Genomic DNA, 26470 nt, shown 5'->3' with positions numbered 1-26470 from the left:
ATTCTAATTAGAATCTGTAGGTCATGTTAATTTTAGTATTTTATGACTTAAGTGTGGAACTTAGAAACTGCAGCTTGTTACATCCTAGTTGTTTGCACGAGCAATGAAACTCAAAGCACAGTCTTCTTCCTGTGTACGACTGGCCTCAGCAGGAGCCTGGCTGTGCCTTCAAATACATGGCTAAGGAGATGTAGTGCCTTGCTTGTACTATCCATAGTTTGATCTTGAGACTGTGAATCTGTGGCCCAGAGACATTTCATGAGTATAATGTCTTTCTGTCTTCGTGTGGGTGGTGATTTGCTGCAGGCTACAAAAAGCAATTAGAGATTCTTCCCACCTACACCATGATTCAAATGAGAATAATGTTGATTAATCCATTTACTCCTGTGTGCCTGGAACTGTGATACTGTGCTATGGTGATTCACGCAGTCTATTTAGTACTCACTATGGTTTGGAAAAGCTTTCATCTTCCATTAAGTGGATGCATAGCTGGAACTGAAATCTGTCACCTGAACAGGTTCCATGGAAACATGCTTTTTGCCTTGCCCAGTTTGCCAAAGCATCTGGTACTGGCATGAGTGAAAGCAGATACTGAACTAGATCAATGTTTCATCTAGCCCAGGACATACACTGTGTTCTTACCTGATACTGAAGGGTAAAAATGGTAAGTCACACTGAAGGAGTGTGGAAACTTGCTTGCCCCAGGGCAACAAGATTGCAATAATGAAAGAAGCAAAGAGAAAATGAGAAGGAAATCTCTCATTTGACTGTGTGAGAGAATCCCATAGTTCCTAGACAGTAGTTTTGGCAGGCTGTATTGTTAAGAGATTGTAACACAAGTGGTTTGTTTGTAGGTTGCACAGCTGAAAACCTCAATGCAGTCAATACTGGAGCAATGGAAAGTATATGATGACATTTATGCAGAAGTCAGCCTGCTGATGACAAGATATTTGTACTGCATAGACCAGTGCAAGCCCTCTGTGCCATCACTGGAAGCTTTGAAAAAACAGGTCAAAACTCTCCAGGTAAATCTGCTGAAGTTGCCTTAATTCTGTGCTTACTTCTGTGCCTTCAAACAAACTTCACTGAGAAAGAACCATACATTTTTCTCTCAAGCAGCTTCCTTTTTACTGTAGTGCCTCAGAAGTCAGTGGATTTTTTTTTTTACTTATTTATTCTTTTCTCACCAGAGACACTGATTCTTGTTTCTAGATTTCTCACTTTAAACTTAGCATTCACTAAGGAAATGAAAGATGTTGGCTCTTGGCTCGTTGGCTGAAATGGAATTTACCCTTTCACTTGCATTTCCCAGGGAGATGACCTGCCACCACGCTTCAGCTAGAGGAGATACAGTGCACCAGGGGTGTGAGAGAAAGTTGGGCAAGGAACCATGTCTCTAGATTTGTGGGTTGTCCTGCTGCTGTTATAGAGGCTGAGTTCTTACAGTGGGCATTCTGACTGGCCTTGGGTCTGACTGCATTAAAAAGATATGGCTAAAATCTTCTTACCTGTCTTTACACTTGTGTCAGAGTACCTCTTTTGGCTCATCTTCAAGTTACATCAGCAGTGGTACAGGTCAGACCAAGAAAGTTTGCTTAAACATTTCCACTCTCACCTAGGAACAAATAATAAAGAAGAGGAACTGGGGACCTTCTTACCTCTTTCCTTACATCACCTTGCATCCTAGTGCATTAATTTTGTAACTTCAAAGCAGTGGGTTTTCACTTCAGTTTAAAATAAGCTGACTGAAGAATTTTTTCACTTTGACCCCTTCTCTTTTAATTTCTTAATTTTTAGGATCACACATTACATTCTTTGCAAACTTTCTGATCTGTGCTGCAGGTGTGTAGCATTATTGCTACTGTATCCCTTCTGATCTATGGTGGAAGCTATGCATGTGTCACTGATCTTCACAACTCATTTAAATAATCCATTTTGCAGTCTCTTCAGGATGAGTTGGAGAACAGTGAAGAAAGTTGGGCCAAGCTCCAGGCAGCTGCCAATAATCTGAAGAAGAACTGCTCCCCCTCCTTTGCAGAGATTATCGATCAGAAGTGCACAGAGGCACATACCAGGTATGCTTACAAAAAAGAGCCACATTTGTTAGTATTAAATAAAATTGCTGAGGTAGGATTTCAACGTATGTCATGTTTTTAAATCTGTTAGCAATGCTTAGCTGTCTCGGGGTACCCTTGTGAAGAGTGGCTGATGCTACCTGTTTTGTGATGGATCTCACAGCACAAAACGATGCTGTGTCAAGTGGCTTTCAGTAACCAGACTGTGAATGCAAAGAAACTCCCTTAGGACTCCTACACCAAATCATATTCTGATTCATGAAGTGCATCTCCAAGCAAAATGCTCTTATCATAATTTGATATGTTGGCAGGTGGAGCTCAGTAAATGAAGACATCACTGATCAGCTGCGGACAGCACAAGCAACGCTTCAGCTCTGGGAGCCCTGTGATAGTTTATGTACTGAGGCAGCAGCCAAGCTACAGCAGCATGAAGAGCAGTGCACTCTGCTTTTGGATGCCCGCATGCCTGAAGATAATATGATAGAAACCCTGAAACAGAGGATACAGGATGTAAAGGTACATGAATAAGTTTCTGCTGCCTTATACAAACCAGGATTTATTTACAAAAAAAAAACCAACAAACCATCAAATCTAATGAACGCCTTCTTTTTCCCCTCCACCCTTGCACCAAAAAAATAATCCAGTCAGTGGAAAACATGAAATCTGTTTTTTCCTATTAACAGAAACTTTTCTTTCCTTCAAATACTTTCACCAGGTCCTGAGGCCAAATCAAACTACAGTTAGCATAGGGACCAAAGAGGAGCAATAATATTTAGTCTCTGTCCCTTTCTGCTCTATACAAAAAATGCCTATGCTGGAGAGGATCATTAAACCAAAGATGATTTACTTTAAGCAGCACAGCTTGGGAGGAGAGATAATATCTACTAGATCAGTAGCTGTCAGAAAAAAAGACCAGTTTTCCAGAATACAGGACCACCTTGAGGTCTCTTACGGTTGTCTTTAACTTGGTTTTATTTGATTTTGGTCCTTTTTTTGGCCTGGTCTGATAAGTTCACAGATTTCTGAGCTCATTATATTATTCCAGACACTGCTGACTTTAGGTAAATTGGATTTCATACTGAGACCACAGAGTACATTTGACTCTTTCAGGAGGCAAACTGTCATTAGGTTCTGACATTTTTGGTTTCTTCAAAATGCAATAAAGAAATACAGTAATCCTTATTTCAGAACAGAGCAGAGATTTGTCACACTTTATGCAACTTTATCCACATACTGGAAGAAGTTCAAAGTCTCCTATTTTGCATGTAGCCAACTGAGAAATTTTCTGTTAAGGGAAAGAGAGCTCATGTGTTTCTTACCATGTCAGAAATAACTAAGAGTGGCAAAACTTGGGACAAAGCATTTTAACTTCTTTCTGGTCTGTTAATGGCTGTGAGATGTAAACAAGTCAGCAAAGAGGCATCACGTTTTCTGGAAATTTTTGGAAAGATTTTTGCACCTACTAAGCATGGCATAACCACTAGCATGCCAGTAAATCTGTAGGTCCTGTTCTAGTTTGCATGAGTAGGATATATATAATTTATTGTATTTTGCAAAATGAATGATGAATTGGAAGAGTGGGGAACAGTGACATCGTGTTACATGTATGTGAAATTACATGTGCATTTTAAGTTGTATTTTAATCTATCTAATTTTATCCTGTAGTAGATATTACCACAATAAATATAAAGTCCAGTAAGATAAAGATAAAGTCCAGTACACAGTGTAAGAAATCAGAACGGTTTTTCTTGTGTGACAAGGGATAGGACACAAGGAAATGACCTCAGGTTGCACAGTAGGGGTACAGGAATGATGTCAGGAAGAATTTATTTGTGGAAAAGGAGGTTAGTCATTGGAATAGGGAAGTGATGGAGTTGCCATGCCTGGAGGTATTTAAAAGGTGTGTGGCTATAGCACTTACAGACATTTTAATGGTGGACATGGTAGTGTTAAGCAGTAGATGGACTTGATGATCATATGGGTCATTTCTGACCTAAATAGTTCTATAATTTCAAATCATTGACTTGCTAAAGCAGTAGCTTACAATATGATCCATTCCAAAGACAGAGGTAAGGATCTAAGAGCCATTTTCCTTTTAAGGGAAGCATGTCTGTTCTTTACCATCAATCAAAAGCCTTTGTTTGATACATTAAAGACAAGATACAGTGGCAAATTCCAGGGAGAGACATGGTTAAAAGTAAATGACGTTTATAGTCAGTGGTATGTTTCACAATGACTTCTTGCTATTCCTTGTCCAGCTGTCAAGTTTGTAACAGTGATATTTCTCAATTTCACTATGAGCCAGTTTCTCCATCTGCTAGTGTAAATCTGGTCTGTAGAGATGGATGTGCTAATCTCTCTCCCTGATCCGTTCTGTAAAAACAGCAAAGCCCACTGCCTGCACCGATCTTCCATTGAACTTTGACCTGTGCCTTTCCCAGCACTAGAGTCAGGGGTGCAACTCCTGTTATCCTCTGAGTGAAAGTCTGAATTTGGCTCACAGAGGAGATCAACCAAAAGAGCTTAGTTACAGCAACAAAAGATACTGAATGAAAATGGCACATGAATGAAGATCTGATTCGTTTGCTGACCTTTTCTTTTTCAATTTCCTCTTCTCTCATCAGAATTTACAGAATGGACTTCAGAACATAGTGGGATGCCGTTCCCAAATTTCTGAGTTGGCTGATCAGATAAAACAGCAGGCTGGGACAGCTGCACACGCCGTTCTGTTGGAGAAGCTGCAACCGTTCCAGAGAGCATCCTATTTGGAAAAGATGTTGCAGAGGAAGTTAGATGAATTGGAGGTACTTCTGTGAAGAGAAGATCAGTTGTCAGAGTGTGTTAACTTCTTCACTGGAGTCCTGTATTCCGTGAATGAAAATGAAACTAAAATAATAAATTAAAACTCAGGTTTTTTATAAAAATAAAACTCAGTGGTATGGTCAACTAGGGAAGGAAATAACACTTGAAGCCAAAAGGACATGAAAGAAGGGTTTCAGCCTCATGTCTGCTTGCGTTGCTATAACAAGCCTTTGTAAGTAGACTCTCAGATGATTACAAGTCAGGAAACTCTTTTTATTATGAACTTTAAACTAAGATGTGAACATTCTCAGCTCTGCTTGGAACAATCGTAAGGGCTCCAGTTTGCCTCAAAAAGAATGAAAACAGTGTACCTAAAACCAATCCAGGTCTACAAGAACATATTCCAGATGCCCACATTTCTTCCAGATATTTAAGAATCTCTCAAGAATTAGAGATTCTGCTTCTTGACATTTGCTTTGGCTTAAATTTTGCACTTACCCAGTGCAAACAGTGAATTTCCCTCAGTGAGTTATAAATACATTGGAAGTTGGATTGAACATCTGTTTGTCTTCCTGATAGTGTTGCTCATTGCTTCTTTTTGTATAGCAAATATATATTATTAAACCAGCTCATAATTAATGTAAATCTGCAATGTTCATTCTAGTTCAATCTTTTACAACTGGAGGATTTTAAGAACTGTCTTGAAACTCTGGAGGGTCATGTGAAGAATTGCACAGATGCCTTTGATAGTCTCCATCTAGACGGAGAAACAGACAACTCAGAATTGCTCATGGTATGTTTGATTTCCTGAGTACAAAAAGATGAATAATCAGGATTTAAGAGCCCCAATTAAGGAATTATATGTTCTAAGTATCATAGCTTTGTCACTTCCAACAGAGTAACTGTAATCTCTTCCCAAAAAATTGTTAAAATACATAAAAATTAGCTCTGTGTCACAAGAAAAATGGATTGTGAGAAGGAAATTCACATGGATTTGGAGTTGATGGGAGATCCTTTTTCCCAGCTTAATTCTGCAGTGACCTAGTCTTTGTACCACACACGGTACAGAGTTAATCTGCAAGTGCCAGCACATGTGTATCTGCTCAGTACTATCAAGAAAGTGGGCCTCCTGTAAGGAAACTGACCTGTTTGTTTCCTATAAACTCTAAGGTTAACATAAAATGTGGTTTCTTGGGTTAGCATTTTGATTGCAATCAAATTCCCTTTTACTTCCAGAATCACACTCTAGAGCTTGCTGCCCTTTCTCCAAGCATAGAGAGTTTGAATGAAGCAAGCATTAAGCTGCCCCTCAGTGACTTCATCCTAAAGAAGATGCAGAGCCTGACTCGGCAATGGAGTCAGAAGACAGCAACTGCTTTGGAACATTGCAGGTGTGAAAGGCAAACAAAAAATGTCATTACTTTTTTCTTTTCTTTGAGGAAAATGAAATTAAAGCATGGGAAATATTTCTAGCTGTTCACAGCTTTCTCAGGGAGTTTCTACGTTGGATTTCTACCCTTCTAACTTACTCCAGAGTATTTCTGTGGTTCTACAGTTCTGTGACATAGTGGCTAGTTCTGTTCCAAGTCACTTGAAGCAAAAACGTAAAGGGCTTTAAGTGAAGAAAGGTAGAAAAGTGCCAAGCAAAACCCTACTGTGTTAGCATTAGTAACGGCCACGTTAATGCATATGCAAACATATGCAGGAAACTAACCACCAGCAAAATAGTTCTTGAAGATTTCTTTTGTTTTACAGTGTGCTTGAGGGAACTCAAACTGATGAAAAGAAATTCCTTCAGAAATGTGAAAACTGGATGAAATTCCTAGAAAAAATGAAAGAGGCTCTGAAGACAAATGTTCCAGGACGATTTGAAGAACTGCAAGAGCAACAGAGAGTCTATGAGGTAAAGCTAACTCTGAAAATCAAAATATCTTGAATGATGAAGGTGATAGGAAATCCTTGGAAAATACTGTTCCTTTCAAATTTACATCTGTGTAGAGTTTTACAGTATGAAATGTAGAGCATTTCATTCTTTTGAAATGTGACTTTGTACTTATCCTCAGAAAAGCTCTGAAATGTGAAAATTTTAAAATGAATGGATTGCTTTCTGCACGGGTCAGAGCTTTAAGAGTGTATCCCTGTGGTGCATTGCAGAAGCCCTAGCTTTTGCCAGCCCTGAGCTTGGTTGCCTCTCTGCCTGTCCCATAGTCTTGGAGCCCATGGTCCATGGCAACTTGCTAGGCAGTTTGCTGAGGATTTGGCAGGAACCTCACCAGGTCCTGGGAGAACTGCATTTTAAAGAAAATATCTTCGTGGCAGTTTTCTTTTCTGACCAGCTTGAAGGTTTTGGTGGAAATCTGTTTTCAAACATTTGCTGTTGTTAGAGAGAGGGATTCCCTGAATACCTGTAAGGAAAAATGGAGAAATAAACAAAATACTGGTAAAAAGTCATGTGGTAAAAGTTTATTGTCAGAAACTCCTACAGTGAGCTTTGTGCTACTGCAGTGGGCAAGAGCTTCGCAGTACCCCAAGGAACTGATGTTAATTCCATGTGGTATAAAGTCTCTGCATGTTAATGATATTCACTGGGATCAAGTAGGAATTCTTTGCTACCTCTTATGCTTCTCCAAATCAGTTCACTTGTTGCAATAAAACGTAATAAAACAAGTACAGCAAAGGGTGGATTCAGCCTTGTGTCTCTTTTTCATACCTTTCTTATGGTTTTCAGTCTAGATTGCATTTCTCATGAGTGAATCCAGCAAACATCAGCTCCTTTTGTGTTACCACATAGGTGCAAATTCTTCCTGGTATTATGAAAGTGTGGAATCTTTTAGGGTGCATACGATGATAGCACTGGAAAATACTTTTAAAAGTATTTTAAAATTTAAAATTTTATGTGCTGTCAATGCAGAGGAGCAGAACCAGCTTTCACAGCAAGGATTGCTCAATGAATAGTTAAAACTGTTGTTCTTATGGTATTTTCAGATGCTGCAAACTGAGATTTCCATAAATCAGCAGACATTTAATTCTATCATAGCAAAAGTTCTACTGTTCCTGGAATCTGGAGAAGCAGAAAAAAGGTAATGCATTTGTTTTTCTCCTGAAGATCTTTCTAATTCAACGAATAGGTTCTCCTCTTCAATTCAGGATTGGACACAAAGTCAAATTGCTGACCAGATTTTCTCTTTAAATAATCTCCTGGCGCGTTCTGCAAAAGTGTGAAGGAGCTGCAAACAGAAACGCATGTGCTCAGGCTCCACTTTTGATAGTAACTGGATGTTCTGCCAAATAAGATTAGTTAATTGGTCCTATACATGAAGCTTCCTTGTCTGCTGCTGCTTCCCTGCAGTTGTTTGAACAGTGTAGTTGAGAGGCCTACTTCTTGCAGAGGGTAATGAGAATGCTGCATGTAAAGGTCCCTTTCTCTCTTCCCATTAAAGTACAGAGGTATGAGTCTGTTTACACTGCCCCAAGCTCACATGATGTTGCATCCAGAACACGACAGCTAAACCTGTTTTTTATTATGATGTTATGCTTTTCTCTTAATCAGTGTAGAGGAAGAAGAGGCACAAAATGTTTGTGAGCAAAGATTCAACTGCCTCAGGCACTTCTGCAGTGAAGATAGTACTCCTCTCTGCTAGAGCTTGCTTCCACAGAGTTGGCAGGATGAAACTTCAGTGGAAAGTCCATAGCTTGGCTTAAAGATGCCAGGGAAAATAGGGCTCAATTAAGTGAAGCTACTGGATTTTTTGTTGAAGCTAACCCCACAAACACATCTGTATAAGAGCTAATGTGGGCATCGTGATCTCCTGCAGAGAAACAAAAGGAATAGCCAGGGGCTCTCTTTAATCATTCCATCTAGATGTGATGGGTCATCTAAACATGTTGCAGGAGAAGTGAAACTGTTCAGGTGGGTTCAATAGCAACACTGACCCTTTTCACTTTGTAGTTACATCCCCCTGCTATAGGATTCAGTGATGGTTGAACTTGCCATTATAGGCTGGTAAAGGCACAAATCAATTTTGCTGCACAATGAGGCATCTTGTGTCACTTGCATTATCTTCCGTGTTCTTCAGACAAATATTTAGTGCATATTGTTTCTGTGATTGCTGTACTTCATATGTTGCTATAACTCAATAGCAAGAATGACTTGCATTATCTATTTTTGTATCATGTAAAAGTTATGAATATGGAAATGGAATATGTAGAGCAGAGCTAAGCTTGTGGATGTATAGAGTTTTTTGCTTAGTTGGGCACTGTAATAGGAATTTTACAATATTCCAAATGTAAACCCAACATAATTATTGGAAAATACAGCCTTGAGGTCAAAATATTTTACCACTCAACACCTGTTGTCTGCAGGACAGAGTTTATTCCCAAGCTCACGTTGCTGAAGGAGCAGTGGCAGAATGTTATCTGGTTGGTTCAGCAGCGGAAGAAAGATATCGATGGACTCGTGAGCCAGTGGCAGCTCTTCAGGGGTTCTCTGCAGAGCCTCAGCAGATTCCTTGCTGATACAAACAGCTTCCTCACAGCCGTCAAGAGCCAGGACTGCTACAGCCTATACCACCTTAGAAATCTAATTCATGATTTCAAGGTATTGTATCTCTTTCTGGTGAATCTAAAACCTGTGATTTCCCTCAGATTGAAACTTCTCTCCAGTAAGAAGAAAGAGCTTTAAAATAACCTGAATGTGTGATGATGTGTGTCGTGTGTGTGCAGGAGTGGACAGGAGGTGCCAGGAGCAGAAGGAACCTGCAAGGGCATCTGTCCCTGGGGCTACCACTCTAGAATGCATTGAAACCAGGCAGCACTTTTTCAGAGCAGCGCATTCTGCATTTTACATGCAATGGAAATCACGTTTCCTTTGTTCATGCTGGCTGTCTTGGCTTTTCACTGAATTAACCTCCTTGTTTTACAGGAAAGCAAGAAGAATCAGTGAAGTTGGTGGTTGCTTAAAGAACTCTAAAACATTTCAAAATGTATTCAAGTCCTTTATTTGTGCTTCCAGAGTTTATCATGTTCCCACGCACCTAATGTTGAATTAACACATTACCAGTATTCCATTTGGTGCTAGCCTTGTTTCATTTCATCTTTATTTTTACCTACTGTTTAAAGATGATTTTTAGTAGATTTTACAAGTTAATGCTCGTGCTTTTCATTAGTGAGAAAAGCTAGAATATCTTCTCCCTCCCACTCCAGATTGCCCTTCTTTCCTGCTGTTGCTTTAAGGAAAGAAATGCTGATCCTATTGCTTGTGTTACCGACTAATTTGAGTCAAAAGCAAATTAATTATTGATGGCTTACTTGGAGTATGTCATGATTAACAGCTTAGAAACTGTTTTTCTTTTAAAGAGTAAGGCAGTGATTCTTCAGAGGTGGCAAGGAATGTACTCCTCAATCATTGATGTTGGTGAGAAGTTGCGCACTGACTCGGATCCTGAGACCAGCGCTGTTCTGCAGGAGGAGCTCAGCCAGCTGCAGCAGAGCTGGGGGGACACTCAGGTCCAGCTGGAGAAGATGAAGACACAGCTCAGCAGCATCCTGCAGGTAGACAGTGCACTCCAAATGAGGAGCAGCATTTGCCATCAGGGCTTGTGGGAAGCTAAAAGCATAGTCCTTTAGCTCTCCAAAGGAAAATGAGGTTCATGTCCATTTGTTACCATAATGTACGTTCCCACTCTGATTGTTCTCATGCATCCATGGCCCCAAGCTCTGCTTTGAGGTATGAAGCCTGAGCTAAAATTCAACATAGTGAGATTTAACATTACTTACTGCTCCACCTGATGCTGCACCTGTAAACAGAAGGGCAGATCATATTTATTTCCTTGGAACAACGGATCTGCTTGCATGGCCAGACTGCACATAGGTATACCTTATAATTGAATTCATCAGTGATATGATCCCTATCCCCAAATTTATGCTAAAAGCCTCTCAGAACACATAACAAGATAAGCAGAAATGCTCCTTAAACATACCTTTCATGACAACAGAGGGTGCAATATTGTCTGTAAAACCATGTGCCAAATTCCTGTGGGTGTATCACTGTGTATGAAAAAGAAAATCCAAACACTAGAGCCTATGATTATTTACTTCAGTGGGTTGAAGATGCTGTTTTGGAACCTATCCACATAGTGCATTATGTCACATCTGTGTCCAGCGTGTGCTGTATCTTAACCTTTTATAACTTCTTGGGTCTCCTTGAGCAGAGCTGGGATAGCTGTGAAAAGCATACCAAGGAGTTAGAGAGCAGGCTGCGAGAGCTGAAGGATGAAGTCAAAGATCCGCTTCCAGTCGAGCATGAAGAACTCTACAAATCCAAGGAACACATTAAGGTACTGACCGAGCATATTGTGTTTGTATGGATGTAGTCTTTGCACATCACTCAATCCCTTTTAAGTCAGTTTCACATCTTTCTGTGCCCCTGAATTTTTCTCCTTTATACCATCCCGATTGCTGCCAATCTGCAGAGTGCAGCTGACCAATCTGCATGCAGGAGAGAGATTCTTCCTGCAAAAAAGCTACTGTTGTAATATTTTTTTCCTCCTTCTCACTTCCCACCATCTGAACTTATAAACTAAGGTGGTTCTCAAACAAGATGTTAAAACTCCCTGCTCTCAGCTCAGGTTGGCTGCCATCCTAATGCCTGCATATTTTCTTTTGTTTTCCAATCTGTTTGGGATGGAGAGCTTCTCAGGCAAGAGACCTTGCAAGCACGAAAAGCACTGTGCTCACCTGTGGGATCCACAAATAATTAAAGAGAAAGAAAATTAGACTAAGGGAGTGGTGTAAGCCCTTGCAGCCCAAAGTACTTAATGAAAATTAAATGGCAAAGCATTTTCAAGGGATGGGAGACATTATTTCTGGACTGGTCAGTCTTTCATCATTCTTTTATGAAGTGAATTGTTGACCTTTGTGGTGGGAATAAATAAGCGTTTTAATGAGCCAAGGCTTTGTACTCATTATCAGCTGTCTGAAATCTTCTTTGTGAGCACTGGCTGCCTTTGCCACAGCAGCAGTGCTGGCTGCAGTGCTGAACTGTTTGTGAAATGGCAACAAACTGCTCCTGCCTCTAACTCCAAGCAGAAAAATTTGGCTACAGAGATAGCAGAGTTAGACAGGACCTCTGCAGCTGCTGCTCTGGGATATCACAGCAGAATAAAATGCCAGGAGTGTAATGATAAGAAATTGACTTCATTATTGCAGGGATTCAACCTTTATCAAGATAAACAAATGCATGTCTGTGCATCTATAAGCAGCAATTTTTTTTTAACTTGAGTAAATGTTTCAGCCTCACTTTTTTATTTTATTTTATTTTATTTATTTTATTTTATTTTTTTCCTCCCATGTTGAAGCAGACCAGAAATTGCTTTTAGGATTTAGATAAAGGACTGGATCTGAAGACCTGTGAAAATACTCACAGGGCTCAGACCCAGCACGCATCTCCTGACACTTGCTATTTTTTTTCCTGTAAGATGAGACCAACTGACTTCTATGTAAGAGTTTTTTTTATGTCAGAGGAGCCAGTGACCACCTTGCAAAAGAGGACCTAATGTTTAGAATCTCCTGTTTTCCAAGTTGCATGCAGTGCTTCTTTAACACCGATCAGGAAAGTGCATAACCATGTTGCAAAGGGAAGGGGAGTGGGAGGAGGGAAGTCAAAGAAGAAGTGTTTATGTGAGCGAGCAGTTTAAAGCTCCAGATTTCTGAGAAATCTAATGAAATGGCTGTGAAGCCATGCAGTAGCAAAGGGAACCAGGTTTATTTCCTAAGCATATAAGTAACCTACCTGAAATTGGAACAAATGCAGGCAGGAACAAATTGGCCAAAAGAAAAAATTGAAAATCCAAAAAAGTGATCACATCTTCCTGGCTGCAAAATTCTGTCCTGAAGCATGGGGAACTGCTGGGCTCCAGCAGCGTTTGGACAAGTTTGGCTACAGCAGAGGCTGCTGCTGCACCAGTGAATGAGCAGCAGTGCTGCCCTGGGCTCTGGGTCAAGCCCTGAGCCAAACCCATGGGGTCCCCATCCAGTCCGGCTGCAGAGTGCTGCACAAGCACTGCACATTCTCCTCCCCCACAGGCCAGGCAGAGGATTAGAGAGCAGGTTTGGAAAGCAGAGGAGCTTAGTGCCAAGGCTTGTGCTGGGTGTTTCCATGCAGGAGCTGGAGCAGTCACTGGCAGACTGGGCCCACAACATGAAGGAGCTGCAGGCCATGAAGGCGGAGCTGGCACACTGCATCCTCACCGAGGACATGATGGTGCTCCAGGAGCAAGTGGAACATTTGCACAGGCAGTGGGAAGAGCTCTGCTTGCGAGTAAGTTTTCTGCATAGCCTTTTTTTATAGCGAGGTGTTCATAGGGCAAGGGGAAGCAGCCAGCTGATGGGGTTTCTTTTGGGGTTGGGTTATTTTTGCAGCACTGGGAGGGAATGGGGCTTTTCCTGGGGCAGCTGAGTAGGGCTGAATTTTCTGAGTTTTCTTTGTTTCCTGGTGACTGTGCTGTGATTTATTTATTTATTTATTTTATTGCAAACCCTTTGAAAGTAGTAAGTGCCTGCATTGCACGGAGCCCAAATGCAGCTGTGTGCTGCCATAGGTGGCTTTGTTCTGGGCCGCCACAGGGAGAGGGGGAGGGAGAGGAGATAAACACAGGAACTGCCTGAGGGGTTGAAACTGGGAAAGAAAGGGGGATGCCCTAGCGATCTGGTGTCAAAGAATGCCAGGCGGGTTGAAAAAGAAAACTTAAATGTGTTTAAATGCAGACACTGGCTTTTAAACACATTCTGAACTGGGTTGTCCTGTTGCAGCAACATGCTGCAAAACGTTTGCGTACTTTGTGTCTTGTTGTTATTACGCTTAATTTAGTTCTGCCTGTAAAATGACCAGGGAAAAATTACCAGCAAGGTCATATGATCTTGATTCATCGGGTTATTATGCACTTTGAATGGGTGTTTACTTTGCCCTGTCAACAGGATTGGAAGAAGCAAAATACTTCAGGTTTTAAGTTGTTGGGATGACTCTACATGTCAGCAGCCAAACTGTTGCCTCTCTTTACTCACAAGCTTTTATTCCACAGTTTGCAAAAAAAGAAGTCCTGAAGGAAGTTATTGCCTCACATCCAACCCTTACTTAGACCAAGGTGAAGCAATGTCCATGGGAACACTGCCAGAGCAAGGAATGAACAGCTCTGTTTATTCCACAAACTCTGATGTGATGAAATAGTTATTTGGGTTTCTTTTTGGCCTTGCAGCAAAAAAGGATTTAGTATCTTTGACAGTTAATCTACAACCAGTGTTGTCTGCTACTGTTTCTGAGCCCTGAAGATAATGCCAGACACCCTCCCCTCTCCCAAGGCCATTAGATGTAAATTAGAATGCCTGAGCCATTTACCTAATGGAAATCTGCAGTTAAACCTATAAAGAGAGTAGTTTGATGGGGTTTTTTTTGTTTGTTTTTGTTTTTTTTGTGAACTGCTGATGAACTTTGGTGAACAGCTCTGAAAACTGATCTGTGTTATGTATGTACCCAACTACAGCCTATCCAGGTTGTACAATAGTTTCAGTTCAGATTCAAGATTCCCACTTGGATTTCTGGAAGGAACAGTATTTTGTCCTGTCTACATTGGAGATACGGTGTGAAATAAATATTACAGAAGTTTTAGACTAAGAAAAATCCTTAGTGGGAGGAAATCGATTCCATGCTGCAGCAGAGGGATGTGCTGAAATGTTTGCACAGCCCTAATGAGCTCCCAGAGAGCCTGCATGGATGCTCAGAGCCGGACAGAGACTTCACTGGTTCTGCTGCTAGCACAACTGCTTTGTTTTGGCTATCAAATTAAAGAAATCAAGACGTGTTATGTAAAAATACATCAGTATTTTTTACTGCAGTGTAAATGGTGAGATGGGAAAGCCTTTACATGTGAGGCATGACTGCAGCTATCACGGCCATGGGAGCAGAACAGCCAGATGTCTGTGCTGCACTGGGCAGGGACACAAACACAGTTAGCGAGCAGATGCACTCAAGGGATTAGTGTTTACATTGCTGCCCTTGTGAGGTCTGTGTAGGTTAAAGATTTAACTGTTTCTATCAGTGAGTCCTGTCCTACCAAATGCTAGTGCTCAAGAGGGATGCTTGGTACACCTGCAGCCTGCTGTGAGGCCAGAGACTTCTGCATTACACGGGTACAAAGCTGGAACTGGTACTGGGGGCGGCTGGTTTGGGGAGAAAGTGCTCAAAGCAAAGCATGACTCAAAGGGCTTGCGTTCTTAGAAGCTTCTCTGGGATCTTTTGCCTCCTTCCTGCTTTACTCCTGATCTGAACTGGTTAGTTGACTAAAAAGTTCCTCCTAAATGCTGTGTTGCCCCATGCTTAGAAGATAAAAATGGAGTCAAGATTATCTCAAGATGTAATAACAGTATTGCCAACGTGCATAGCATCTTCTGTAATCAAGTCATCCCACCTCCTAACAAAAGAGATGCTGTGGAGGAGCGTCCCCTTCACAGGAAGAAGTGATGGAGGAGGGAAGAGATATTTCCCTTCATACCTCTCAGAGTGTAAGGGAGCATCCCAGAAACAGAGTCACTCTTAGGATGTAGAGAGACTTTCCTAGCTCCCTGGAGTTTCTAGGAGACTTACTCCCAAGGTGAAATTTGAAGATGGTTTCCCTGTGTCCCAAAATAGCACAGGCCTCATCTAGGATGCTCCTTATTTCAGAGGGTAAGGCCTTATGTTGTGCCAAGGGAGGTTCGGGTTGGATACTAGGAAACAGTTCTCAGAAAGAGTGGTGAGATATTGGAACAGTCTGCCCAGCGAGATGGTGGAGTCATTTTCCCTGGAGGTGTTGAAGAGACGTGGAGATACCGCACAGAGGGACATGGCTGAGTGGGCATGGTGGGGATGGGTTGACTGGTAGACTTGGTGATCTCACTGGTCTCTTCCAACCTTAATGATTTTGTCATTCTATGATCTCCTAACTGAGATTAGCATGAAAGATTTAGACATGCATTTCATCTCCCTATTCCCTTCTTTAAAGTAAATAAATGAATAAATAAAAGACAAAAGCAATATAGTGAGAGAATATCAGTTGGTGCTTAAGGCGCACATTGGGTGTGAGGAGGAAATACTTTCCTTGCCATGGTGTGGTATTTGGAGTGGCTATTTGCAACTAAGGCAAGCAGGGTTATGTTCCATCTTCTTTGCACGAAGTTATGGTTGTGAACAAGGGATTTCCTGTTTGTTTTCTTTCAGTAGAACTTACACTGCTTCTCACTTGTTGTCTCTCATAATATCTTAGTACAGGAATCTAACGGAGTAGATAAATGAATACAAGTATGTATTTAAATCCCCAAGACAAGAAATATGTGCTGTTAGCTAGAAGAGTGAGCCTGCTCCATTCTGCAGTGCTGGAGCAGTGACACTGAATTTGCCGCTTCAGGTAGCATCACACCTTAATTTTTCCATCTAAACAATTTGTTCATCCATTCTGACATGTGTAACTTTGAGGAAAAAAACACAGTTTTCAATAAAAGTTTAGATTATCGATGATGTTTTTTTTACAACTTCTCCAAAAGCTGATGAGCAAATGGGAAGAAAACAGGTATTTCTAGAAATTAAGAAAAAACACCACCAAACCTGTAGCCACTAGTCTCAAAATTTGTCTTACCTGCATGTTTCTTTTTTCTTGCTGTAGTTGGGGTCATAATAAGTACTATGTGGTAATTATATATTTTGTATTACCTTGTTTGGCATCTTCAGATTTCCACTGAGCAATATTTAAACAGTTACACAGTGTCATTATTTATAATGCTGTCAGTCAATGCAGTTCTTCTGAAGGAGAGAATCTGGTGTTTGCTAGTCAACTTTTGGCCTTGCTATCCAAAATAGCTTGTAATGACGATCTGCTCGATGGTTTTGAGTAGAAAGCTAGAGATACTTAATAAGTGCTCCTGCAAAATGAAACATAATGGAATGCAGAGTGGAAATTAGAGGGTTCATAATCAACTGTTTTCCTTCCTGAGAGAGACGTTGCCAGCATTTCACTTGTGTGCTTATCCATAGGTGTCGCTCCGTAAGCAGGAGATCGAGGACAGACTCAATGCCTGGACTGTGTTCAATGAGAAGAATAAGGAGCTCTGCTCCTGGTTGGTACAGATGGAAAGCAAAGTGCTGCAGACGGCGGATGTTAGCATTGAGGACATGATAGACAAATTGCAGAAGGTAAGTAGCATTGCTGCTTTTCTACAATTGCAGCCTGATAGTTGGTTGTAGAGCAGCCATTCTTCATCTCTTCCTTGCCTCCCAGAAGCAACAGATGCTATAAGAGCAGCATGTACAGGCCTTTGTCAGAAGATGAGCTACTCTGTCCAAAGCTCTTATCTTCTTGACGTTCAGACCTGGGACAAAACGCAAGACAGAAATGCCACCTAACTGCATTTGGGCATGATGTGAGTTGTGCTGGTGAGGGGCTGGATTGAGGCATGCGTAGCACGGCCCAGAGCTTCCTTGCTAGGGATCACTGATGTTCTGGGAGCATCTCACCACTTCCTCCCCTCTCACTGTTACACAGCTGGCAGGGAGAGGACGAAGAAAATACTGAATGATGGGAGGTGTTATAGGAGGCAAATGAGAGATTATCACAACCAAAAATGAAATCTAATTCTTCCCCTTCTCAGTACTCAGTGCAGTTAGTGATGTCTGATCCTTCCATATTGGTTTGATTTTAAACAGGACATTTTTGTTGTTGAATTATTATTTCTGACTGCTGTTCTTCCCCATGGCTTAAAGCTCTCAATGTCTAATCTCAGATCTCCTGTAGGTATGAATACTGGCAAAATAAAGCCACCCCAGACTTGAATTAGGGTTAGTTTGATTTTAAAAAAGAAAAGCAAAAAGCTAAATCAGGAAAGCAGAGGCAAGTTTAGAACACTTGAAGTGCTGTTTTTAGAATTAACTCCTGGCATTTGCAAGTCTTTAGCTGCTTATTTTTTCATAGTGGCTTCATTGTGAGAATACTTTTCCACTGAATTTTTTGTTTTTCTCTTTTTTTGTTTTGTTTTGTTTTGTTTTCAAGCGAACCGATTTTATATACTAATATAAAAACCTTGCAATCCCAAGCCAAACCAGTCCTCAGATATGGGGAAAGAGAGTTTTGTTTTGCTTTGCCTGGAAATTGAGCAATGTTTGTTTATATTTCTCAGGACTGCATGGAAGAAATAAACCTGTTCAGTGAAAATAAGCTTCACTTGAAACAAATGGGTGACCAACTAATCAAGGCCAGCAACAAGAGCCGAGTTGCAGAAATAGATGATAAACTCAACAAAATCAATGATCGCTGGCAGCATCTCTTTGATGTCATTGGAGCACGGTAAGAAGATGTGCTTTTTATGTGAAACAAAAGTCAGTAGCTCAACCATCAGAGACTTTTCAATTCTGTTAAAGTTGACTAGTAAGAGTCAAGTTAAACTGTAATTAACCTCTTATTTTTTTATTTCTATGACTTATTGCTGTATTATGACACCAAACAGTTCATCTAATGCTAGAGGGCAGGATGTGAGAAGTCATATAAAACACAATTTTAATCGTGGGCTCTATATAAAGAGTCTGGGTGATATCACATCTGTCAAATGCATAATGATAGGAGTCCATCTGGGCTCTTCAGATCCGTCACATTAACTAGCACCTATGAGGTTCCACCACAGATCAGGAGGAGGTCACTGAGCTGGTCTCACTTCCTGCCTGAGTTTATTAGTAATGCAGAAATAATAAGGCTAACACAAAAATAAGCATTGGCCTCAATTTATCTCCTAAGCTTTTGTTTTGCCTGTAGCCTGCTTCCCTGGGCCTCGAGTCTGGTGAAGTGGGTGGCTGTGTTGAGAACATAGTGCTTAAGTGTGCCGGATCATAATCAGGAATACGATCTGAATTAATGGTGACACATGAGCCATGAATGATTAAGCAGAAGCTGCCTTCTTAAGATGTAACAGGTTGCAGATAAAGTCTTGCAACAGCTCATCTGTCTCCAGATACACTTCTATCTGATACTATGTAGGAAAGAACATTTTGCTCTTATAACAGAACTTTTTCTGTTCTCATCTTATGGTAACATGTCACTTTTCAAACACCTTTATGATCTTTTATGTCTTGTGTTAGTTTTGCATCATAGCATTTTTTAAATGCAGATCAAAATACATGTTTTTTTTTAAACTGAAGTAAATATGGCACGTTTCTACTAATATTTAGGAAAGTATGCTAAAGAACTTCTGGGATGGAGGGAGATCTGATACTGTTATTCAGGAAGTCTCTGCCAACAGAGCATTTGTCTTGGGATGTCTTTAAGCTGTACCTTCAAGCAAATGTATGGTAGTGCTTTGAGGTACCTTTGTGTGCATTTGCCTAAAGCATCAATGTGGCTCCCAGTATTGAATATTCAAGAGGATATTTCAGCTATTGGGAGGCTGGTGTGATGACTTCTGACAGTTCCTATTTTCTCACCTTTAAATGTCTGGAGTGTACCAGCTGCTACCTGTGATATCTATCAATTTTGCATTCAGGACCAGGATAATGAACTGTAAGGAGATGAGGAAAGGTTACTTTAAGCAGCAAGTCCAAGGTTATCAGGCAGTCCAGTGGGCTTTGCTGATCCTTGTGGAGTTAATGCCTAATGAAGGTGGTTCAGAGCTTGGAACAATTCTGCAGCGTGAATGCAGCACATCTCCTCCCTCACCTTGCTGTGTGGGGCAGGGCTGGCATTTGAGCTGTTGTTAGTTGCTCAGTTATAAATGTCCTCCAGACTCTAGGAGAGTTTATTTTGCTCTGCTTTCAATATCGTGGTGTATTATAGGACACTAAGGAGGAGGTACTTCTGGGTAGCATCTCCTAGTAGCATGAGAGGTAATGAACTTAAGTTCAGGTTGGATATTAGGAAAAATTTATCCTCAAAAAGAGTTCAGGCACTGGAACAGGCTTCCCAAGGAGGTGGGGAGATCACCATCCCTTGGAGGTTTTCAAGAAGAGGGTAGCTGTGGCACTGAAGGGCATGGTGGCGATGGGTTGATGGTTAAACCAGATGATCTTCGTGGTCTTCCCCAGCTTGAACTATGATTCTAAGCTCAGGTGCTGTGGAGGAGTTCTACTCCTCCCAGGTGTGACAAAGGCTGGGCCCTTTGAGGTAGCAGAGCAGAGCGAGTAACCTTGGAGGTGGGATGACCTGTGAGTGTGGGCTGTGATGCTCCACACACCATCACCTTCCTTGTCAGTTTTCTTTTGCAAAATCCTTTAAAAATAAACAACAAAAAAATTAAGTTGTACTAAAGGAGCGTATGGAAACAGTGTGGTGGCAAAACCTGCATCAGCCTTGTTGCATGAAGACACTGCAATCCACATGTCTTTACAGGATCTCAGCCATCAACCATTGCTGATTCCATTCAATGCGTAGAATGGGTTGGCAGGAGGAAGGTTACAAATAAGGGGTTTTAAATTGAAGGAGGGAAGATTTAGGTTGAATATCAAGGAGGAGTTCTTTACTATGAGAGTGTGAGGTGCTGAAACAGGCTGCCAGAGAGGTTGTGGATGCCCCATCCCTGGGGGCATTCAAGGCCAGATTGGATGGGGCCCTGGGCAGCCTGGTCTGGTATTAAGTGTGGAGGTTGGTGGCCCTGCCTGTGGCAGGGGTTTGGAGATTCATGATCCTTGAGGTCCCTTCCAACCCTGGCCATTCTATGATTCTGTGATGGTTGGAGGCACGGTACAGGGATTGTTTATTCACTGCTGCATAATGGAGAAGGGACCACAGTGCTGCGTAGCTGCCAGCATGACAGCACTGAATCTCATGCTGTTCTTGTAACAGGCCTAAGTGTGGGCAGTCAGTAATGTACAGAGCTGTGCTATGAATTGGAGGAGAAAGTATCTGTTGAAGATCTATGTGTTAAAGGCTAGCTCTTTATCCTGGACGCTGAATCTTTCTAGTAGAGAAGCACTAATGACCCTGTGGCTAGAAGGTATAAAATAACCCATATCCACAAGGGAGTCTAGTTGAGATTTATAGGTGATATGAGTTCTGTGGTCTCTAATGTCTCCATGGCTGACCCAGCAACTTGGGTGACATCTACCTTCCCTATAATGCAGCGTATGTGTATGTCTTTGTAATGCCAGAATGAAAGCAAACAGTCTCAAGCCAATCTGTCAATACAGAATGTTCCACCTGGTAGCTTATTTCACCTTTTAAAACCAATAAACGTCCTGGGACAGATGGGCAAATTAGGTGAGCTCCCCATTTAGTCTTTGAAGTGATTCTCTTAGTTCATGGTGACAAGCTCAGATTTGCCATATGGCAACATTTGCAGGACTTAGCACTTGCATTGTATGCCTGTGCTCAGTTTGTGTAATGACAAAGCTGTGCCGCATACGTTGCAGCTGGAGAGTGGCATGGTGCAAACTTGGAACGGTCTCAAAATGTTCATTTTCATGGGGTAAAATGCATGAAGGCAGAGAAGTGCTTGGGAAAGAGAACAAATGAATTCTGTGCAGCTCAGAAGATACTCTTAACAGTACAGGTTATTGTGCTGAAGTCTCTGCTGATAAAGGGGGAATGTGAGTGTACCAAGAGGCAGAAAGAGAGCCTTGTGCTGACCATGAAGATGGGCATCAAATATCTCGCTTTTCTTTGGTCACTGACCTTGTGGCAGCACTCTGTGAGAAAAAACATAGCATGCTTGCACTCCCACCCAAGCAAAGGCAAAAACAACAGAAGAAGCAGTGCACTGGCTGCATGCATGTGGGCAGACAGCCAAAAACCCACGGAATGGCATTTATATCCCTGATGTACTCTGGAGCGGCACTCCCAAGCTGTGCCTGCTTTAACCAGAGAGCATTGGCAGGAACCTGCACTGTGTACACAGTCAGAGGTGTATCCCTTGTTGTCCTTCCCTGGCCTGTTTGCCACCAACACAAACTCTACGCTTTGCTTCCTAGTTCAGAGGGAAGGGTTTGCTGCCCGTGCTGCTGTGTGCACAGAGCTTGCAGTCAGACAGGAGCAGCACCCATTGGTTGCAGGTGGGCATCTTGAGCCTTCAGGAAAATCTCCACCTTCCTCTGCGGCTGCTTCTGGTGGTTTGGGCTGTCTGGACAGTAAGAAATATGCATTTGGGGGGCGATTGGAACTAGATGATTCCTTCCAATCCAAGTCATTCTATAGTTATGTGTTTTCTGTACCTCCCAGCATCCTGCAGCTCTCGGCACGTTCATGAAGCTGTGGAAGATGGATGCCATTTCTAAGCTGCTCTGGCTGTGAGCGCACTGTGGTGTGTTTCTTGATGTTTCATGGAGGAAGGCACATTGGTTGGGTCTGTAGCAGGAATAGGTTAAAATGACTGACTTAATGCAAGCATGAAAATGTGGGGAAAGTAGCAATGCCACGTGTGCCTCTTCACCATTTTAATAAATCCTTGGCAGTTAGAGCTTTTCTTTGTAACAGCCAACAGCCCTCATCATGGGGTCCAAGAATCCTAAACTGCAATGACTGGTCAGCCCCTTCCTTCTTGCATTGAGCTGAGGAGATACAGGGTTGTTTTCACTGTATACCAGAAAGAAATTATATAAAGTTCTTTACTCAGAGGGTGATATGTCCCTAGCACAGAGAAGCTGTGGATACCCCATCCCTGGAGGTGCTCAAGGCCAGGCTGGATGGTGCCTCACCGGGTGAGTTGGACTAGTTGGTCTGTAAGGTCTCTTTCAACCAAAACCATTCTACGATTCCCTGATAAATTCCCAAACAGTCAGAAGCAGCTCAGGTTGCAGTAAAAGAGGAATTAGCTGAAGCTCTCCATCATCAATGCCTTGTGCTTGCAACGTGGGAATGCTGCTGAATTTACTGGGGAGCTCCAGCGAAATTCTGCTCCACTCTGTGCTTTCTCTTGATCCTTGCACTGCAGTGGGTCTGCCCGGATAACTGCCCAGATGGCAGCAGGCCGCACCTTGTAGATGCAGGGATCGGATGAGTTCACACCGCCCTCAGCTGCTCTCTGGGTGCATTTTCAGCCACGTTGCTTGCCCTTTGGCAGGGCGGCACAGTGAGCACCACGTGGCAGTGTACCGTCCCACCCCACTGCAGTGCAGCTGTGCTCTGAGCTCAAAGGTCTTCCTAACTGCTGCAGATGAGCCCTGCACAGCAAGCGAAGCAAAGTGTGCTGCCGTGGTTACACCGTACAGCCATGTTCAGAAGAATTTTACTGGTTTGTGGCAGCACCACTGTAAAATCTCATTCTTTGTAATCGTTTTGGTGCAAAAAATAATAATGATGATGATCTTTGTAGTTGAAATATCATTTGCAAAGCGCCTGCTTTCTTTCCTTGCTCTCCAGGTTCCCCGTCCTTCAGGGATTACGGTTCTGTTTGGAGCTGTGACAGGATTCATTATCGTCTCAGGCAGGATGGTTGGGCTTATTGGGTTATGCAATGCATGCCGAGGTGTGCTGGGAGCGGGGGGAGCTGGCTGGGCCGGGCATGGCCATGTCTCCCTGCTGGTCCTTCAGGGAGGGTTCTTACAATTTGTTGTCCAGACCAGTCGTGCTGAATGCACCTGACCGTCCCTGAGCCATAGTCAGGTGGAATGGAGCCTGAGTGTGATTTATCTGTGCAGGGAGAGGTGTCTGCCTGGTGCTTTCTCTTCTGCCGTGTGTTGAATGTGAGCGATTGACAAGCTCATGCAGGTCTGCGGATTACCTGAATGCTGAGCAGCCTTTGATTTCCAGCCCATTCCTTGCATTTCTGGGGGGATTACCACAACTTTTATTTTTTGTCTGATGTTTGCTGGGTGGGGAATGACTTTTAACCCAAGGTTCCATGACTTCCGCCTTATTTCCCTGCCCCACAATCGCTGGTAGTCATAACACACAAATTATGACTGTGTTTTTCCACAGATGAGTGATACTGTAAAAGACATGGGGCTGTTTTGTCCTCCAGGCTCCTTGCTCAAGAGGCCTTCCGCCTGCACTGGGAGGTTACAGAGAGGACAGGGCAGTGTGTGGGAGATTTAATTAGTACTTAAAGACCTGGGATAGAATGGTACAGGTGAAGAAGAAGAGCGCAGAGGAAGTAAGGATACACCGTGTGCGTGGTCTGTGTACGGATGGACCTTTGCTTGATTTTGGGTTTGCTTCAATTTGACTCTGCTGCAGATCACCTGGGTGTGAGGCTGTGCACGAACAGAGAGACGAAATGAGTGCTGAGAGCTGCTCTGTCAGTGCCGAAGCCTCCAGCCTGCCACCGTGCTGTCGCCGGCCGTGCGCGGCTGTGCTGCCTGCGTTCCTTCGTGTGTTCCTTCTGTTGTGTCAGAATAGAGCTCTCGTGGGTTTGCTTTGAGGAGGGATGCGGCCGTTTGCCAGGTAAAATGCCGAAACGCAGTGGGACTCATTGCTGCCGCGGGCTCCCCTGCTCAGGGGTCAGGGAGGAGGACGGGCAAGCCCCCCCCAGCGCGGGATGCTAAAGCAGTGAATAAATAGGGCATCTGTGGAGGAGGGGTTTCCTCATCCGTGTGTGCCGTGGTCGCACAGGCGCTCGCTCGGTCCCCTGGCAGCTTGGGATTTGCAGGCTGAGGAATGGTTGCTTCTTGCAAACCGTAAGTGCTGATTCGGGCTCGGCGGTGGTGGGTCGTGGGGCTGGGGGCGATGGCTCTGCAGCATGGGTGCACCGGCGCTTCAGTGCAGTTCCCCTTGGACAAGTGGCCGAGCCAGCGGGCTGTGTGCGGGGCTTAGGAGGAGGAACGGCCCTCAGGGCCTCCGCCTTCAAATCAGACGTTTTGGCATTTTGCAGCCAAGGCTGAGGAGATGGAGAGCAGCAGCCTTTGGCTGGCTGCAGGGGGATGTGAGACGAGCCGTCCTCCTGCGTGCCCATGTGTGCTGAGCTCACAGCCCACGCACACAGGGCTTCCTGTCATGTTAGCAGCACCGCTGAAATGTCCTCACCCTGTACACAAAGACCTGAAATTCACCATTGGCATCACCACCCGGAATCGGGTCTTTTGTCCTTCACACGCCCTGCACCTCGCTGAACAAAGGTTCCGGGTCTCGTGCATCTCATTTACCGCAGTAAACAATCCTGGCAGCTGGCAGGGCCATGGCAGCCCCTCTGCTGTTAGAAATAAATGGAGGCGGTGTCTTTTTCTGCCTGGCTTGCATGACGTTTGTGTTGTAGAATGACGGCTTGGAATATACATCAGGATGTTTTTCATCTCATTAGACCCTAAATGCAAACGTTATTTGTTACCCTTTCAGCTCAGGGAAAGTGCCTTTCCCTGCTGCACTTTGACAGCTAATGGAATGCAGCTGGCAGGCATTTTGTCATCTTTTGTGTTGTGTGAACACACTTCACTCAACCTGGAAGTGCCTCATAGTGGTAGATAATTCCTGAGTAGTTACTACAAAATATTCTGCTGCTTTGTGGGGCTGTGCAGCAATTCAGTCCCAAACTGAAGAGTCCCTAATCCAGTTCTCCCGCAACCCAATGCTGGCAGCTTCACTGGGCTGTTAAGGGCCAAATCCAATATCGAGTCAGGTCAGTTAGTCCTTCTGTTCACTTTTGCAGCCAGCTTTTTGTTATAATCTCCTGCTTTTGTTCTTTTTCTGCCACCGGTATTTTGGTGGAAAGATGAAGATGAGTAGCAATGGGGCTTTGTTTGACTTATCCCATGCATCTAATGTGTTTTTCTAAGTACTTTTTTTGAATCAGGATGCCTTTAGAGTTGAGCCCTTGGCAAAGAACAAGATACTTGAGTTGGGTTTTTTTTGTTGGTGGTGGTTGTCGTTGGTTTTTTGTTTGTTTGTTTGTTTTTTGAGATTGTGATATTATTCAGTTTTATTTTACTTTGTTTCTGGGAGTATGCTGAAGTGGTGAAAGGTAGCAACTTAATTCCCATTAGGAAGCAAACTGTGTATCGCCAGGCCTTCATCTGGGAAACAGTAAGTTTTTCCTGTTTGAATAACTTGAGAATTTATCCTTCAGCAGTTCCATTAACAGTAATGGTGGCATGCTTTAGGTGACAAGCAGGAGCACTTGAAGTTCCACTGTGTGTTGAGTGATTGTCACCTGGACATGGGGGAGCTTCTGCCCCAGGTTTGGGGGCTGCACATCTCCCCCCCCAGTGCCCAGGCCCATCTTTCTGCACCATTTGTTCTCTCTGGATGCATCTCAAGAGAGTCTGTGAGATTTCTTGCATGCAAATAGCAAGTAATTTACAGTGCAGATGAGTGTGATTGTTGCAAAGGTGTAGGGCTTTTATGGATCTAAGTAGTATTTTTTATGCTCTTTTTTGATCTGTAGCCAGAGAAACAGCCGTTCTCTGACTTCTGTGCAAGTTTGATGAGGATGCTCTGCTTTCTCATCATTTCACCTGTTGCTTTCAGTGTAGGGCCCTACCCTTTGCCTTGGGCTCAGTGTCTGTGGGTTGTAACAAGAACAGATTGGCCAATGTGAACATCTGGAGAGGACTGCCTTCCTGTTTACAAAATGCACTAATGTGAGCTTCTGTTAGGGTTTTTGTTCTCTTCTGGCTGCTTGGATGAAGTTTGAGATTGATGACTTAGGTCATTAATGGTGGTTCA

General features: G+C 42.9%; 1 protein-coding gene across 5 annotated transcripts in view; it reads left to right on the top strand.

Annotated features, from left to right (window-relative positions):
- SYNE2 (spectrin repeat containing nuclear envelope protein 2) overlaps positions 1-26470 on the top strand; it is a 171750-nt gene that overhangs the window by 123386 nt on the left and 21894 nt on the right. For all 5 annotated transcript variants that reach the window (XM_042865498.1, XM_042865518.1, XM_042865528.1 and 2 more), the window contains 14 exons: positions 855-1025; positions 1942-2075; positions 2387-2591; positions 4700-4879; positions 5542-5670; positions 6114-6268; positions 6633-6780; positions 7863-7957; positions 9240-9474; positions 10233-10427; positions 11087-11212; positions 13039-13194; positions 16936-17094; positions 18075-18241. In XM_042865498.1, the coding sequence (XP_042721432.1) occupies positions 855-1025; positions 1942-2075; positions 2387-2591; positions 4700-4879; positions 5542-5670; positions 6114-6268; positions 6633-6780; positions 7863-7957; positions 9240-9474; positions 10233-10427; positions 11087-11212; positions 13039-13194; positions 16936-17094; positions 18075-18241 (2255 nt within the window). The remainder of the gene's footprint in view (positions 1-854; positions 1026-1941; positions 2076-2386; positions 2592-4699; positions 4880-5541; positions 5671-6113; positions 6269-6632; positions 6781-7862; positions 7958-9239; positions 9475-10232; positions 10428-11086; positions 11213-13038; positions 13195-16935; positions 17095-18074; positions 18242-26470) is intronic.

Source organism: Lagopus leucura, unplaced genomic scaffold (assembly GCF_019238085.1).
Source record: "Lagopus leucura isolate 7727_CA_CO unplaced genomic scaffold, USGS_WTPT01 Super-Scaffold_1, whole genome shotgun sequence".
In the NCBI taxonomy this organism is placed as follows: domain Eukaryota; kingdom Metazoa; phylum Chordata; class Aves; order Galliformes; family Phasianidae; genus Lagopus; species Lagopus leucura.
Note: the sequence above shows the minus strand (reverse complement) of the source record. Positions and strands in the feature narration are given on the sequence as shown.